Source organism: Medicago sativa, chromosome 4 (assembly GCF_051527215.1).
Source record: "Medicago sativa cultivar Bolivia chromosome 4, Bolivia_mono, whole genome shotgun sequence".
Classification (NCBI taxonomy): Eukaryota; Viridiplantae; Streptophyta; class Magnoliopsida; order Fabales; family Fabaceae; genus Medicago; species Medicago sativa.
In genome coordinates this window covers 10,500,949-10,518,795 of record NC_140752.1, presented here as the reverse complement: position 1 = coordinate 10,518,795, position 17,847 = coordinate 10,500,949, and the positions used below count along the sequence as shown (strand labels likewise).

The 17,847-nt window shown below is 32.9% G+C and overlaps 1 protein-coding gene, 1 long non-coding RNA gene and 1 pseudogene across 4 annotated transcripts; 1 reads left to right on the top strand and 2 right to left on the bottom strand.

Annotated features, from left to right (window-relative positions):
* The first annotated feature begins 3,881 nt into the window (after window positions 1-3,881).
* On the top strand, window positions 3,882-13,103 carry LOC146926217 (uncharacterized; annotated as a pseudogene). Its single transcript, XR_015008113.1, has 2 exons — window positions 3,882-4,230; window positions 12,556-13,103. The product of XR_015008113.1 is annotated as an uncharacterized LOC146926217 (transcript).
* LOC146926218 (uncharacterized) lies at window positions 10,682-12,130 on the bottom strand. The gene has a single exon (XM_085700358.1). It carries the CDS (start codon window positions 12,128-12,130, stop codon window positions 11,201-11,203), a length of 930 nt encoding a protein of 309 aa, XP_085556484.1. The 3' UTR covers window positions 10,682-11,200.
* Window positions 13,104-14,298: 1,195 nt separating the features above from the next.
* Window positions 14,299-16,388, bottom strand: LOC146926216 (uncharacterized). 2 transcript variants are annotated; one of them, XR_015034050.1, is made up of 4 exons: window positions 16,064-16,388; window positions 15,543-15,586; window positions 14,670-14,789; window positions 14,299-14,502 (listed from the first exon to the last, which is right to left on the bottom strand). It is a non-coding gene; the product is annotated as an uncharacterized LOC146926216 (long non-coding RNA). The 2 variants fall into 2 exon arrangements; XR_015034049.1 differs by lacking the exon at window positions 15,543-15,586.
* Window positions 16,389-17,847: the final 1,459 nt, after the last annotated feature.

Genomic DNA, 17,847 nt, shown 5'->3' with positions numbered 1-17,847 from the left:
TGTTCTCTTTATTTGTTTAATAAAGATATTTTCAAGAGTGCTATTATTTTCGAATCATAGAAAAGAAAAATATTTAGTTGACTTTGTCTATGACCGTGCTTGGACATGGACAACTCCATCCATCATAGAGTATTAAACTAATACTTTCTTTTTCATTTTCATGAAACTGAATCACATTGTTTTGTTGACTTTGTCCTATGGCGTTCTTCTATTCTGAAATTGAGGTATACGTTTGGTATTTTTTATTAATTAACTTCTGCCAGTGTTCCTCAAAACTAAGGGTTCATATATTTTTTAACATGTCAATTTTAATATTTTATTTATGGAACATGCAAATTTAATTTTTAATATACATAACATAAGAAAGATGGTGGAAGATAACTACAATCTATTTTTAATTTTAATACATGATTTCTTATGCACAAGTTATTACACTGTAACTTCAATATTTAGATTTAATTACTCTTGTATTTTATACTTAGCCATATGATTCTTAATGTTTTTTTTTAGACAAATGATGGCTAATGTGTCAATTTTGGATTCAATGAATATGTTCTTATACTCAAGGTGATGTACAAAATCCGGTATTTGTAGACATTTGAACCCACACCCCTTGTTTTGAATTTGAATTGTGTGCAGTTTGACAGAACCCACTCATCTACATATATACTATCGTTTAATCCGATTAGACCGTTTAAATTTCAATGTAGATTTCAATTATTATTTTAAATATAAAAATTGAAACCGTCTGGTCTTAATTGGATGGCTTAGATGTGACCGAATGTAGTTATGAAGTTTTTTTTTTTTTTGGTTACAAGTTACGAAGTTTTTACTACACAGCTCATATCTCCTTATTTTTTGGGACCTTTGTGTTAATCCCCAACATGCTTTATCACCTTGAGTTATGACTAGTAATATTTTGATGATAAAGATCCAGACTTTGAAAAAAGGATGCAGACTTTGATGTTAAAGAACCAGACTTTGAAAAAAGGATACATACTTTGACTAGATACATTTCTTTGTTATTATCATGTGCATTAAGTAATTGTTGAAAAAATCTGAGTAGTGCTTTTGGTTGACATTTTCATTATTCTGAATGTAAATTATTCAAATCGAACATGGCATATGCTTGTTCAAATCTAGCTATATGATTTGTTTATCATGATCACCCTCTTTCATTTTATAAGACACGGTTTTGGCTGGTGACAGAGAGATTACTATACTAAGTGATCTCGTTTGATTTTTAACAAATTGTTTATCTTTTTTTCTTCTCATAAAAAATAGTGACTATTAATTTATTTTATTCTACAAATACAAAATATACTGAGAGGTATAATAATATATCTAACCTAGTTCTATTGACCAGATCATTATTCCTGTAGAAAAAAAAGACCAGAACTTATCTCTGGTTTTCAAGATAAAAGAAATCACTTATTAGCAACAAAAAAAAGAATCACTTTTTTTTATAGTAAATAAAAGAAATCACTTACTTCAACTACTTTAAATTAATGTAACGAATAAATCTTTTCCTAAAAAAAAAATGTCACGAATAAATCTAAAAACTATTTATCAAATAACACTTGGTCTCTATGTTGATAGAGTCATTGCAGTACTCATATTTCACACTTATTCAACTTAAATGATAAAATTTTAGACAAGAGACTATTTGACTAAAAAAATAATAAAAATAACAATGCATGAGAGGCATCAAGTGAAATTAAACGGTGAAATCTTCTTTTCTTTTTTTTTCGAGTAGGTTAGTTGTTAGATTCATACACTTTAAGAATGAAAAATTGGAAAATATATTAACAGGGAAACTTTTAACATTAAAATAAACAAGTTTTCCATCTGCAGGAACTAGTGCAGCTAGATCAGGAACGCTATTTTGCAAGTGCATTCTTCATTCTAGCTAGTAATCAAACTTATATTTCTTCTTAATTACAGCATCAACAAACCTAATCCAAGTTTTTAATCAAGATCATTCTCTTTATTCAGCACGATTTTCGTTCATAAACACCATCAAGAGAATATTTTATTGTCTACTTTGGATGTTCTTTTGTGAAAACCTCCCGAACCCGATTTTGGATTCCATTTTCAAAACCGAACCAAACCACATGTAAATATATTTTAATACTTTTTTTTATAATAATTTGATATATTGCATCCTGAGTGCCATAGTGTGGTGAATCAAGTTTGTACTACTACCATTGTTGGTTGTCCTATGTTCATTCACAATTAGAAACTTAAGTTGTTGAAGGATAAATTAAAGACTTGGAACAAAGAAACTTTTGGTTATGTCCTACGAAGCACGGATACAGACACGACACTGACATGCCGACACCGCTAATAATTTGAGAAAATGACATAATTCAGTGTAATTACAAGTGTCAGTGTCATGTCGCTGGCGGACAGGACACGTGTCGGACACGACACGTGTCAGACATGACACGTGTCGGACACCTGAACACGCTTAATCCGAGGAGCGTCCGTACTTCATAGGTTATATCCATAATTAAGTCCGAGATTCTTATGTGATGTTGGATGAGATTCAGGAGAAGATTTGCCAGCTTGGTCATTTAGACATTTTTATGGAAAAAGAAAAATCTGCCAAATTGAATTTGGAAAATGTTGTTAAACTAGAAGAAATCTTCCAGGAAGAAAAATCTAGAGTGAAATGAAATTGTGATGGTGACAAAAATACTACTTATTTACACCTAATAAAAGGAATAAAGAATGCTTCTAACATTATCTCCTCTATCAGAATTGGTGACAACTTGATCTCTGACCCTGATGAAGTTGCTTGTTTTGTTGTGTAACATTTCACCTCTACTTTCAAAGATTTTTTAAAGAGGATTCATGCCTGCTATAATCACAAAGATCTTTTGCAAAGACTCTCTCTCAGATCATGCCTGCTATAACTTAAGTTCAACAAAGAGGATTCATTAAAGGATGACAAATCAATGATTGTGTAACGTGTTTGCTTAACTTCTAAAGCTATCAATGTAATGCATAATAAATATTTCGGAGGCAATCTTGTTGTGAAATTGGATATTGCCAATGCTTTGATACTTTTGACTAGAAGTTTGCAAGCTTATCTTTTCAACCTAATCTTTTGTAATTGGATCAACATTATTCTTGATTTTGCTAGGCTATCAATTTCTATTAATGGAAAGCAGCATGCATTCTTTTCTTGCAAAAGGGGCTTAGGCAAGGAGATCTTTTATCTACATTGCTATTTTGAATTGCAGGAAGTTATTAGTTAAAGTATTACAAAAATGGTCCGAGATGGAAAGCTTAACCTTATTCATGGCTTCCGGGTTAATCAGAGCCATGAATAAGGTTTCAATCCCTTTGACTGATAAAAAGGATAAACGATCTGGAAACTATCTCATGATGGAGATCTATCTTTCAAAGACTCCTAACTTTTTCACTGTCCAGTTGGTCATAACATTGGTTGGGCTATTCCAATATAAGACATTGCTATTCCACCCTTAAAAACTATGACTCGGTGGAGAATCTTGCACAACTATAGCTTCCTTATAATGATAACTTAATCAAAAGAGGATATCAACGTCCTTAAATGTGCAGTCTATGGCTCCAGTTCAAAATCCTCTTCTGATTTATTAGTAGAAAGATTCAAAATAGCAAAAACTATATAATTGACCGGTCAATATGTGCCCAAAATTAACAAAATATAACAATACTTCCGTTTCACTATATAAGGGTTTTTTCCTTCTAATTAGGCGTCAATTAGATTTTTCATGATTAAAATAGATAATAAACATTTAAAGAGATTCTTGTGTTGTGAATATCGTCCATTCCTTTTCCATATAAATATCCAACTACCAACAATCAGTAGATACCCCGGTCATTCTTTTCCTTCTTATTCTCCTTTCATCGTATCATTTTCTTGCATATGCAAAATGATTCTTCCTCTCTTTAAGTTTTCCAAACCTTACCTACCCATTCCCATGTTTTTTTCTTGGATGACACGTAATGTTTACATTCATATATCCATATAACACAATCCAAAATTTGATAGCCTGTTTAATTAACAAATTGAAAAAAATATATATGGAGAATTCAATAAGATTTGGGATGATGGTTGCTTTTGCTGTATCCGGAAGCATATGGTTTTATTGGCTCATCAAGTTCATAAACGTATATTATCTAATTTCATGAAGAAATTTGAGTTTGAAATATATCCACATGGCCAAAAAAAATTACACGGTATTATTTTCATTCTATTTGTTCACTTGAATTATGAATTTCTTGTTGGGGTATAACAGTGTTGAATGTGAAGTTGGTGAAGGTTTCTTTGTGATGAAGAAACAGAAAATAACAGAAACTGTTTTAGGGTTAGGGTTTGAGAGAGAAGAATAGAAAAAGATAATAGAATTGTGAAAAACTGACATTAATCATGAGGGTTACAATGTTTATATATACAAGAGTAACCTTGTGTTACTTGCTTATCAAGTAACTGTTTTATCTTGGTTTTCGGGTGTCAAACATTGATTAAGTTTGAACCTTTTAAACCGGTGATATCTTATTTTTTCTTGGGAAGGGAAAAAGTAAGCAAAACCCTTGAGAATCGAGGTCCGGGAGTTGTTTTCGCTACGGGAAGGTGTTAGGCACCCATAACGACTATAGTATCCTATAGGAACCGTCTTTAATTTCTATGCGCGCGCTTTACTTTTAAATGCTATTTGAAAAGTAATTATTAGGCCTAAAGGTATTCTAAGTGAAGAATTGGAGGGAGAAGAATGTGTTTGAATTTTTATTTTAGTTGAATTGAAGGAATTTTGTTCCTTGCCTACGTACCCGTTTAAGGGATCAAATCCACCGTAGTTCTCTTCCAGAAAAAATGTTTTTTTTTTGTTTTTGTTGGTTGATTTTAAGTTTGAAAATGGGATTTTGAAGAATGAGAGAGAGAGGCCTCAAGGGCATGAGATTGTAAAAAGTGAGGTAGAATTAGTTATTTTGCAAAAGGGTCTAAGTATGGTTAAGGTTCATTAAAATTTGATTAAGAAAATGAAAAAGGAAATTACAATGGGATTTTGATCCCAAGGTTTATTTTAAAAATGGTTTGAGTGAAGTTTGTTCATATTTTTTGGAAAATGATTTTTCTAAGTATAAAGCCTAAATATTCATCTAAACATACAATCCTAAACATACATCTAAACATGCATATTCTAGCTATATCTAAAGTGAGGTGTGTGCATGTGTCGGTGCTTGTGTCGGTGTACATTATTAGAGTCCATTGTCCTTTACATCATTGGCCTAGATACATTCTATGGTCTTGCAAGAATTAAAATTGCATAAGAAAAATATTACAAAGCCCTAACTTTACATTCTATTTGCTTGCCCATGAAATATAGAAAGAAAGAAAAAAGGGAAATGTGCAAAGTGAATATGCAAGATGCTATGAGATAGGAGACATGAAACAAAAGGAGTTAGTAGCACAAATGAAATAGAAACAACACACTAAAGGCATAGTAAAGTAAATGTAACTTGAAAATGAAGTAACAAGCAAAATTAACTAAAAATGATAAGAGAGACTTGACATTTTAACACAATTCTAAAGCAAGGTTAAAGGCCTAAATCCTCATGATATTAGAGAAGTTTTGAGTGACTTAGTTCAAGGAAACAAAAAAATATGAGGATTAAGGTCATTAACTATACCAAAGATCATGGAATTTTTCAAGTTCTTTATGCACTTTATTTCACAAGATACTTCACATTACTTCACAAACACAAGATTCACAAAGACTAACTCGAAAACAGCAAGTATACACCATACCTAAGAATCAAATTCACTCCAAAAATTTCAGACTCGAAGCCACATTTATGCACTAAAATCCAAGTTCACAATCACGTCACAAATCCACAAAAACTTAACAAAATGTGCACAAACCCACAAAACACAAACACATACGCCCTGTAGTAAATTTTAACATGTAATTGCATTCAAGAACAACTAGAAATAACAAGAAAAGTCTTAACAATTTTTTGGGAATTTTTTAGAGGGTTTTTGGTAAAGCAGTGGGTGTAAAAAGCACAAATGGCGTAGGAAAATAGCAAAAAACACAAGCAAAAAGAAAAATATGTACAAACAGAGGCCCAAGCCCACTGAGAAGCTTCAGGAGCCACTTGATTAATCATGTAACCAGGACAGAGGGGGAGCATGGTATCATGGTGGACTAGCATGCATGGAATCACAAGAGAATGCAGCTCTTAAAACATAAACACGCAAACAAACAAAAAAAACTCAAACACTCTTTCTTCTCCAATTTTCCGACGAGGATTCCGGCCAAGCCTCCAGTGCCGTCGCCAGAATCTTTCAACAAACACCTTCTCGGAAAAAACCTAACACATCCAACGCTCTCCTCTCCTCCTAGTCCTGATTTTCACACTAATTTTTCAGCAAAGTTTCAAAACTGAATTCTAATCCAAGATGCACAGATTCGAGATGATGAAAGAGGGAAAGGGAGGAAAAAGTACCGATCTGAAGCTTCTTCTTCTGTGTGCGTGTTTGATTTGTCCTGTTGAGAATTGTTGTTGTGAGCCTGTGTTCGAATTCTTCCCCTGCCGCGTCGCTCTTCTTCTGCGGTTTCGTCACGGTCGGAATTCGAATCGGACGCCGCTAGGATGTTGTGGTTCCCGCGTTCGAGCTCATACAATCGGAGTCCGTCGCCGTTGTTGCTGTTGCGTTTTTTCCTGCTGTTCCTCACGTTCAAGCTTCTTCCTCTTCTTTGATTTCGATTCTGGATTTGCTTTGCGATGTGCGGATTCTGCTTGGACCAGTTCAGCTACGTATGAACGTTGGAACGGGAAGAGATTGCTCGCGGATTGTGTGAATTAGCGAAACAAGAATCATGGAATTGATGAGCTTCTTGGTGGATTAGTGAAGGTGGATGATGGTGATGAATGTGAGGATGAAGGATTTGCGTGATTGGAGATGAATACGGTTTGAAGTTTTTTGATTATGAAGGTTATGGTGAATTTGGTGGTGAATGTTGATGATGATGGTGGTTAAGGAGGTTGTTGTGGTGGTGTTGTGGTTAAAGGTTAGAGGAGTTAGTTAGGGTTGTGATGGAGGTGGAGAGAGTTAGTTAAAGGTTGTTAGGGATGAAGGTGAGAGAAAAATGGGAGAGAAAAATAATTAAAATGATTTTTGGAATTTTGGGGATTTTTGTGTAAAAATCATTTGTTGAATGAGACTTTGACCTTGACTTGGACTTTTATAGGTGATGTGGTAAGCCTTGGACCAATTGGAGTGGGACATGTGGCACTAGACTTGTAACAAACTCTTGTGGACTAATAGCATTTGGACACGTGGCACTTGGACTTAACACAGCTAAAAAAGGATTAAAATGCAAATAACAAAAGTACGAGGACCAAAATGAAAATTAAACTAAAATTGAACTGAAAAAGTAAATTGAAAATTAACGTAAAGCGAGACGATTAAAAGCAACAAAGCAGATCAGAATTTTTATGTGAAATGACCAAAACGCCCCCCAGGGACTGAAACGACTCAAAATGACTCAGATGCAATTTTAAAATGGTTTTTTAACAAGGGATTAAAGCAAGAGTTTATACAAGCGAATTAAAAGACTCAGAGACAATTTTTAGAATTTAAACAGGACTTTAACACATGAAAAGATTAAAATGCCCCTAGGGGCTAAACCGACTCAAAATGACTTCAAACGCAATTTTTAAAATGGATTTTGACATGGAATTGAAATAGAAACTTACCCAGACTATTTGAAAGGACTCAAACAAATTTTTAAAAGACTGAAAGAAATTTTAACATGAGAAATGACTAAAATGCCCCTGTATATGAATTTTGTAGGTAACATTGAAATAAAATGCAGAGAAAGATGTAATTGATCAGAGACAAATCAAATGAAAGATAAGAAGAAATGAGTTGGTATTTTTAGGTCCAAAATTAGGGTGTAACAGTAACTAACAAACTGTAACTAAATCTAGCTAAACATAAGGAAATCTGTTATTACTTAATCACCAAGTAACAAAACCCTAACATGTGGGAAAGCATACAATAGTTTTGAATTACACACCAATACTCCTCCTTAATTCAAACTATCAAAGCAAAACACACCCAGCTCTCTTCTAAGCTTCAGAAACTGGGCTCTTTTCACAGGTTTGGTGAAGATGTCAGCAATTTGATTAAGTGTTGAGCAGTACTCAACATTGATCTTGCATCTGTTCACTTAGTCCCTCAAGTAGTGGAACCTGGTCTCTATGTGTTTGCTTTTACCATGTGCAATAGGGTTTTTAGCTAGATTTATTGCAGACTTGTTGTCAATCAGAAGCTTGATAGGTTGCTGAATGTTGATCATCAGATCCTCCAAAACATTCCTCAACCAGTTTGCTTGACAAGCTGCTGCAGAGCCTGCAACATATTCTGCCTCACAGCTAGAGAGAGCTACTATTGACTGCTTCTTTGAGGTCCATGATACAGGTGCTCCCTGCAACATGAATACAAAACCTGTAGTGCTCCTCCTATCTATCTTATCCCCACACCAGTCTGCATCAGAGTAGCCTGTCATGCTGAGCTGCTCAGTTTCATGTGCATTGGGGAATAAGATTCCATACTGCAAAGTACCATTTATGTATCTTAGAATCTTCTTAGCTGCTAAGAAATGAGTTTTACTAGGATTACTCATAAACCTACTGACAATTCCAACTGCATAGCTTATGTCTGGCCTGCTTTGACATAGGTATCTCAGTGAACCAATGAGACTTCTGAACATAGTTGGATCAACAGCTTCATCATCTTCTATTACTTCACTTCTAATGTTAGAATCTGTAGGAGTGATTGATGAATTGCAGTCTAACATATTGAATTTCTTCAATATCTCTGTAGCATACTTTGCTTGATGAAGTATCAATCCCTTTGAAGTTCTCAGAAACTCCATTCCCAGAAAGTAAGCAAGCTTTCCCAAATCTGTCATTTCAAACTCAGACTTCATGATAGATTTGAATTCTTCAATGTCTTTCATGTTGCTTCTAGTTACCAAAAGGTCATCCACATATAGACATATGATCAGTAACCTTGTTTCTGAGCTTCCTTTTACATAAACTCCATGTTCAACTATGCATTTCTTAAAGCCTTGATCAACAAAAAACTTATCAATTCTTTTGTTCCAGACTCTGGGTGCCTGATTCAAACCATATAAAGCCTTGTTTAGTTTGAACACCCTATCTTCTTTCCCTTTGATAATGAATCCTGGAGGTTGTGTAACATACACAGTCTCTTCTAATGTACCATTTAGAAAGGCTGATTTCACATCCAGGTGATATAGATGCCATGCTTTACTGGTTGCTACTGCTATCACCAACCTGATAGTTTCATGCCTAGCAACTGGTGAAAACACTTCAGTGTAATCAAGACCCTCCTTCTGTAGAAAACCTCTAGCTACAAGTCTGGCCTTGTGCTTTACCACTTTGCCTTCAGGGTCCAATTTCAGCTTGAAAACCCATTTAACATCTATTGCCTTATTTCCATCAGGCAGCTGGACCAAATCCCATGTCTGATTCTTCTCAATAGAATTCAGTTCATCCTGCATAGCTTTTTTCCAGTTTTCATCACTCAAAGCAGCTTTATAATCTACAGGTTCAATGTCTACAAACATTGCAAAGTGTACCAGTTCTCCATCTGGATTCACTTCATCATCACCAGTTACTTCACAATCCTATAGCCTTCTTGGGATTTGTCTGTTTCTCTGTGGTCTAGCTGTAGTGGTTGGCTCCTCATCAGGTACTTCTTCAATTACAACTTCTTCATCTGTAATGAGTTCATCAGGGTCCTTGTTACCTTCAATGACAACTTGCTTCTCAGATACACTGCATTTGTTTGAATTCCAATCCCAGAATTCATCCTCAAGCACTTTCATATCTCTACTTATCACAATTTTCTTAGAGTGTGGCTCAAGTAACCTGTATGCTCCAATGTTATAATATCCAACCAATATTATTGCTTCACTTTTATCCTCTAACTTCTTCCTTCTAGAGTCAGGAACATGCTTATAGCAGATTGAACCAAAAACCTTCAAGTGACTGATTGATGGTTTTCTTCCTGACCAAAGCTCTTCATGTACCTTATCCTTCATCTTCTTAGTAGGACACTTATTAAGAATATAAGCTGCAGTATTGACTGCTTCACCCCAGAATTCATGAGGAAGCTTCTTCTCCTTTAGCATACTTCTGGCCATATCAAGGAGACTTCTGTTTCTCCTTTCAGCAAGTCTATTATGTTGAGGAGTGTAGGGAGCTGTGACTTCATGAATGATGCCCTGATTTGAGCAATAGGATTCAAAATCTCTAGAGGTATACTCACCACCTCCATCAGTTCTTAGGATCTTCAGCTTCATACCACTCTGATTTTCAACTAACACCTTGAACTTCTTAAAAACTTCTAGAGTTTCACTCTTAAGTTTTATCAGATATAACCACAGTATCCTTGAATATTCATCCACAAATGTGATGAAATACCTATTTCCACTGTATGTAGGAGTTTCTATAGGTCCACATATATCTGAATGCACCACATTCAATACATGTTTTGCTCTCATTTTCAAATCAGACTTGAAAGCTGACCTAGAATGCTTTCCTACTAAACATATGTTGCATGACTTTTTAGGGATCTTCACACTTAGCTCCCCAATAACCATATTCTTAGTTTTCAGTAAACATAGACTCCTATAGTTCAAGTGTCCATACCTTCTATGCCAGAGTTCAGATTCTTCATCTTTCACTGAAGCTTTATAACAGATCTGCTCCTTATTCACTATGCTGGTTTTGAAGGTCCTGTTCTTTGTAAGCTTTGACTGCAGTATGAGCTTCTTCAATGGATTGTACAACTTTAAGGTTTCATCCTCCATAGTTACTGAATAACCTTTCTCTATGAGCTGACCTACACTCATAAGATTGCACTTCATTCCAGGAACATAGAGTACCTCTTCTATCACTGCTCTTTTTCCATCACTTCCTTGTATGATCACATTTCCCATACCTTCAGCTTTCATACTTCTGCAATCTGCCAATCTCACACTGGTTTTCTTGCTATCATCAAATTCACCCAGCCATTCCTTCTTACCAGTCATGTGATTTGAGCACCCAGTATCAAGATACCAAGTATCTGATACTGCTTCTGACTCTTTGTCACTTGTAGTAGCCATTAACATGACTGTATCAGCATCAGAATGTGAATCTTCTTGGGCCACATTAGCTTCTTGCTCTTTGTTCTTTCCCTTTCTATCTTTGTTGAACCAGCATTCAGAAGCATAATGCCCATATTTTTCACAACAATAACATTGTACCTTTCTTTTATATTTCTTCCCCTGATTCTTTGAGGAAGATTCAGCTCCATTCTTAGAAGATTCAGGTTTATCACCTTGTTTCTGATTGTTCTTTCCCTTTCTCTTCTTCCACAAATCTTTCTTGGATTCTTGCTGCTTGAATCTTGCAAGCAGTGCCTGTTCCTCATCTTTCTCCACCTACCAGTTATCTTCATCTCATGAGCTTCTAATGCTCCTTGAAGTTCTTCAATCTTCACTTCATTCAAATCCTTGGTTTCCTCATACGTTATCACCAAGTGATCAAATTGAGATGGGAGAGTCCTCAGAATCTTCTCCATAACTGATCTATCAGAAAGGGTTTCACCACAAAGCTTCATCTGATTTATGATTGTTAGAACAGATTGGAAATAATCCTCAATCTTTTCTTCATCCTTCATTTGAAGCAACTCATACTGTCTTCTCAAAGCCTGTAACTTTATCTTCTTCACTTTATCATCTCCACTGAAATACTTCACCAATGTATCCCATGCCTCCTTTGAACTTTCTGCATCAGCAATTTTCTCAAACACCTTGTTGTCAACGCATTGATGAATGTAGAACAGAGCCTTGCAATCTTTCTTCTTGGCTTCTCTGTGTGTGTTCCTCTGAACATCAGTGGGATTTTCTGGAAGTGGCTCGAAACCATTTCTAACAATTTCAAGAACATCTTGAAACCCAAAAATCACTTTCATCTGCTTAACCCATCTATCCCAATTCTTCTTTCCATCAAGAACTGGCAAATGCGCAGCGATGTTTCCATTGGAATCCATGGTTGATCTTCTTCTTGGATCGAACTATGCTCTGGATACCAATTGTTGGGGTATAACAGTGTTGAATGTGAAGCTGGTGAAGGTTTCTTTGTGATGAAGAAACAGAAAATAACAGAAACTGTTTTAGGGTTAGGGTTTGAGAGAGAAGAATAGAAAAAGATAATAGAATTGTGAAAAACTGACATTAATCATGAGGGTTACAATGTTTATATATACAAGAGTAACCTTGTGTTACTTGCTTATCAAGTAACTAACAAACTGTAACTAAATCTAGCTAAACATAAGGAAATCTGTTATTACTTAATCACCAAGTAACAAAACCCTAACATGTGGGAAAGCATACAATAGTTTTGAATTACACACCAATATTTCTTACATGGCTGATAAACATTATATGACATAGTTTTTTAATTTATTTTTGCAAGACAATAATAAACATCAAGCAAAGAAAAAGGTGCGATTTTCAAAGCAAGTGATGGAACCTCTAATGGAGGAGAACAAGAGTAACAATATTAATAATCATAGAAATGTGACAAAGGCGCAAAGGATGAAGGCTGAACAAGTTTTGGTCAGGAGGAATGCTGAGAAATGTGGATGTGGGACCAAATTAGAGGAAACTATGCCTCCTAATAGGGCCGTTTTATATAAGGGTATTATGAAATATCAGAATAAGACTCCTCGTGGGAAATTTCGTTTTTGATTTTTTATTTTTTTAAGAAATAGAGACTATGGTTCATGTGAATATGTTTTCAGGATTTGCTGTATATTGCAAATAAAGTAGTAAAACTTTTTTTTTTTGACAAAATAAAGTAGTAAAACTTATTTTTGGTTGAAGTTGATTTCAGAACTTTCATGTCGACCTTAAAATTTCAGGAACCTCTCACAGGTTTAACCATTTTGGCAAAAGGAGGCTGGTTTTTGCACTTTCCATTTTTTTCTACATATTTTAATATTTTGAACATTGCCACGACAATGGAAGTATATTAGGGTAAATGCATGAATATTAGACCGATAAATTTAGCGTGTTTGTCCCTAAAAAACGTTTATTGCGTGTTTTAGTTTTGTAGCGACGAAAAATTATTTTGAATATTTATTTTAGCTAAAAAAATGTTGAATGTAAAGTGGCTTATCAATTATCAATTAACATTGACATGACATCGATCGTTGAAGGTAAAAGTGGAAAGTTAAAACCAATTTTACCATAAAAATGTAATACTTTCATACTCATGAAGTATAATGTGAAAAACAACAATGTGTAATCAAGATTTCGATGAATAAATAATACACATGAGTATTTTTTTTATATAATTTATACAAAATATATGAATTCTAATTCTAAAATTTAAATGTATATTTCAATAAACTAGCTCATAAGCCTTAAAAGAAACACACTAAGAGTTCGAACAAAACGTCAAATAGTGCATATTTAGGGCGACTAGTGGTGACCCATATTTATGGAATTTCTATAGGCTGTAAATTGTTACAAAATAAAAAATATCCAACAATTATTATTTATTATTTATTAATATGTTTATTGAAATGGTCAACCGTAAAATAGTACACTCTTATCTCCTTTAATATAAGAAAAAAGTATGTTGTGGAAAATCTATTTATGCCCTTATCCCTTTTATTGACAAAGGTCTCAAATATAGGGGTAAATATGGTCTTTTTCCTTACATGTGCTGGAAGATAATGTGGAAAACCCACTTCTGCCCTAATCCCTTCTTCTGCCCATGCTATAATTCTGCCACGCCATCAATTTAAGAAGGGTAAACTGTGTCTAAAAAGCTTACCCATGCTATAGTTTCATTGCTTTTAAACTGGTCCCATTTTTCAATGTCACTATGCAAATGTGCCTGCACTATCACAATTCAAATTTCGAAACTCCCCCCTAAATTTTAAAACACCAACCTTTTGAAATCATATATTCAAAATCACTTTCAACAATTTTTTCATTCTCACTTTTCTGTCTCCAAAAACAAGTGAGAGAAGAGAAATAATGAGAAAGATCAAGTTCTATATTTTTCCTTCTTTTCAAACTTTATAATCTCCATCTTCTACTCTTCAATTTTATTTTGTAGGTTTTCAAACTTTCTAATCTTCATCTTCTCCTCTTTAATTTTATTTTGCAGAAAACGTGAAAGTTCTTTACTCATCAAAACAAGTAGTTGAAGTGCTGCAAAAACATGATATTCAAAGTGTCTACAAGTTCAGATCTACAAGTTCATTTGATGTTTAAAGTGTCTAAAATTTCCTTTTTTCTTTATCTAACATATACCTTTTCATTATTTGTATTTATATTCAACTACAATTTTTTGGTCTAGAACTGTTATTGCAGGAAAGTTGAATGAAGTTTTTGTCTCTTCATCAATCTACAAACAAAGAAAAGAGACACAAGTAAGTAAACGATGAGAATTACTAAAATACTAATTGGTTTAATACATAAATCCTCATCAAAATAAGATTATTGTTCTTTAAATTAAGAAGATGATGAAGAAGAAACATAGATCAAAAAACATTTTCAATAAGAAAATCTTACACTTTTCCTATTAAGTGTTTTTGTTCACTTTTTCCTTTTGTATGTTTTAGTAAGCTCCATTTCTGTTCTTCCACCTCTTTTTTTCAGATGATTTAAAAGTTGCTCTCCTACTGTGATGTTCTGCAAAACAAAAATAACACACGTTTTAATTTTTTTACCAAACCAACAAAAAATGTTTTCAAAATCTGGGTATACATACTTTTTTGAGAGGGAAAAAATATTAAACAGAATAATAAATATCAAAATTTAAGATGAATTATTAATTTTTTCTTAATGTTTTTTAAAAAAATGAGTTTTTTTTATAGATATTTTTAAAAATGAGTTAAAATCTAATTTTCATTTAAACCATAGAAACAAAATATTCACTACTATTTACACATGAAATTCAAAAAGTAGATTATTAATAGGAAAAGTAGAAGTAAATAGTTTCTTTATCACATGGTTTCAGATTTTTGTTGTTATGACATGGTACATCACATGAGAGTAGTTGAGAACTCTGATGTGTCATGACAAAATTTTCTCTTTATCATTTTTCATATATTAAATAAATAAAAAGAGGTGTGATTTATGACCCCAAAATATTGACTGGTGATAATTTAGTCATGACTAATGTGAGTTGTCATTTCTGACCAACAAAATTGAGTGGTGATAATAATATTTTTGGTATAATGTGTGGAAGGAACTTTGTATTTGATTTCAACTAAACTTCAGACAAAAAACACATGGTAGGTAAGAAAAGAAAGAAAAAAAAAGGAAGGAGGAGAAAGTACAATAGCATTAACGGAAACTCAAATTTATATCTACCCTGTCATTCTGTCTCTCAATTTGCTTCTATGTTTAAAAAAAAAAAGAACAGGAAGGAGGAGAAAGTACAATAGCATTTGTGTTGATATAAATCTCAGGATCAACCATAGTACCTGTAAGGAAGGGTAACTAACTATTAAAACAATATAAGCAACATAGGAAACTCAAATTATCTCAGTGAATCAATAATCTTCAGATCTGGACTAGACAAGGGTTAAGTTCCCAAAGAAACACTAGAAAGACACATGAATCTACAATATAACATACAAAATAACATACAAATATTGATCCTGTTTTTTTTTTCTCCTTTTCAAAACAGCATCTTTTATTAGTTTAGTTTAGATTTAAGTTTGTAGATTTAAGTCAAAAGTTCGGTGCTTAAATAAAGCCAAAAACTGTCAAAGACACCATACAATAGATGAAAAATTCACACTTAAAATAAAAATACTATATAAAAAAAACACAAAAAAAGCATAAGATGATGTTCTGTTCAAGATACTGTTAAAAATAATAAAATATCCAAGAAAGTTTAGATCCAAAATCAAAACTTCAATTATTTTTTATTTTTGATGCTGTTAAAGAGAGCTTACATGCTGAAGGTTTCAGACCTGCTCCTAAACTCCATGCATGAGATCGAATTGGTCGAAAATTGTGCTATTGGCAGCGCAGCTACAGTGTCGATGTTATTGTTTTTAAAAATGGAACACATGAGAAGAAAATAAAAGATGATATGGTGAGAATGGTAGTGTTGTAATGGAGATTGGAGGCCTGATGGTGGTGGGGCGCTGCCACAACCCATAGAAGGAGGAGAGAGGTGGCTAGGGTTTGCTTGAGGAAGAGAGAGCTTTCTGATGAGGGAGGAGGAAGAGAGAGAAAGGTAAAATTAAATATGTTTGTGTGTGTGTGGTGTGGGTTAAGGAATAAAAGAAAAGAAAAGAAAAGATAAAATTAATATAAAATTTGTGGGTGAGGAGTCATCTGCAGCAACGATTTTTTTTTAATTAATGACATATATAAGTGTTTGTGTTTTAATATAATAAGTATATACTGTAACCAAAAAAATAAATATATAAGTATATATTAATCAATGTTTTTTTTAAGGAATATATATATAAACCAAATGTTAATTAGGTTTCCGTTTCCTCTCAAAAAAAATTGGTGTATATAAACCAATTATGTTTTATCCTAAACAATTTTTAATCCTAAACAAACCGTGTATATATTATAAACCAATTATGTTTATACTAAACAAACCGTTTGTTTTAGATTTTAAAAAAAAATGTATTTTTCTTTGTATTTCTAAAAATGGATTTTTTTTTAAAATTTACTCAAAAATAGTAAAAGTTATTTCAAACTCATTTGATATGAATTAAAAAAGAGATTTTGACGTTCACTAACTTAAATATTCATTGTTCGAAATTTTACATAGTAAAAATCACATATTTTCTCAAAATCACATCTTTCAAAATTTTAGTATAAAAAAAATTATAACTAAATGATGAAATACTTAGAATGACATTTTTAGTTAAGTTATTCAAACGAATTTTTCATTTGGATATTTCCTTCAAAATTTCTTTGTTAAATTTTTTTAACAAAAACATATTACAATACAAAAATCTATTTTTAAAAAAAACTATAACAAACAGACCCAAAATAGACCGCATACATTAATTGTTTCCTCCCTAAATGTTTAATATTTTGCATGATGAATATATGCTGATTAAAATGTAGACTTACTGCTATTTTTTGGGTAAATTCAACTACTACCAACCAAAATAATGTAGAATCTCAAGATATTTGTCCACTACCATGACCAAAGCCTGTAAAGTTTAGATTCCTTTATGAAATACACTATCCAAGGATAATTGATATAAACCAATAAACATTATCAATAGGACGTTTTGTCAAAAAAAAAATTACCATTAGGACATCATGTATACTCTCTAGGTGACATTTACCATGGGAAGGGCTAATCCCTTCCCACCATGGGAAAGTTCCTTTTCTATGTACACTTGGCAGTCTAACAAGTTGGAAGAACTTATTGTTGGTCACTTCCCTTGAACAAACAAAAAATAATACAATATTATATTAAACTTGGTTGCATTAAAAAAAAAGAATAGTTTTTTTAATAAAAAATAAAAGACTTAATAAAAAATAAAAGAATAGTTGCATTAAAAAAAATTGTTACGTTATGCTTTTTTTGTTTTGTAGATGTTACGTTATGTTTTTTTAAAAGATTTACATTCAATTTTTTTTTGGTACATTACATTCAATTTTTTTATAGATAAGTTTTATTTTTTGTTACATAGATAGAAGAGTTACGTCCAGATTTTTTTTATGTTTAACTTTAATAAGTTTAAAAAACTGAAATAAA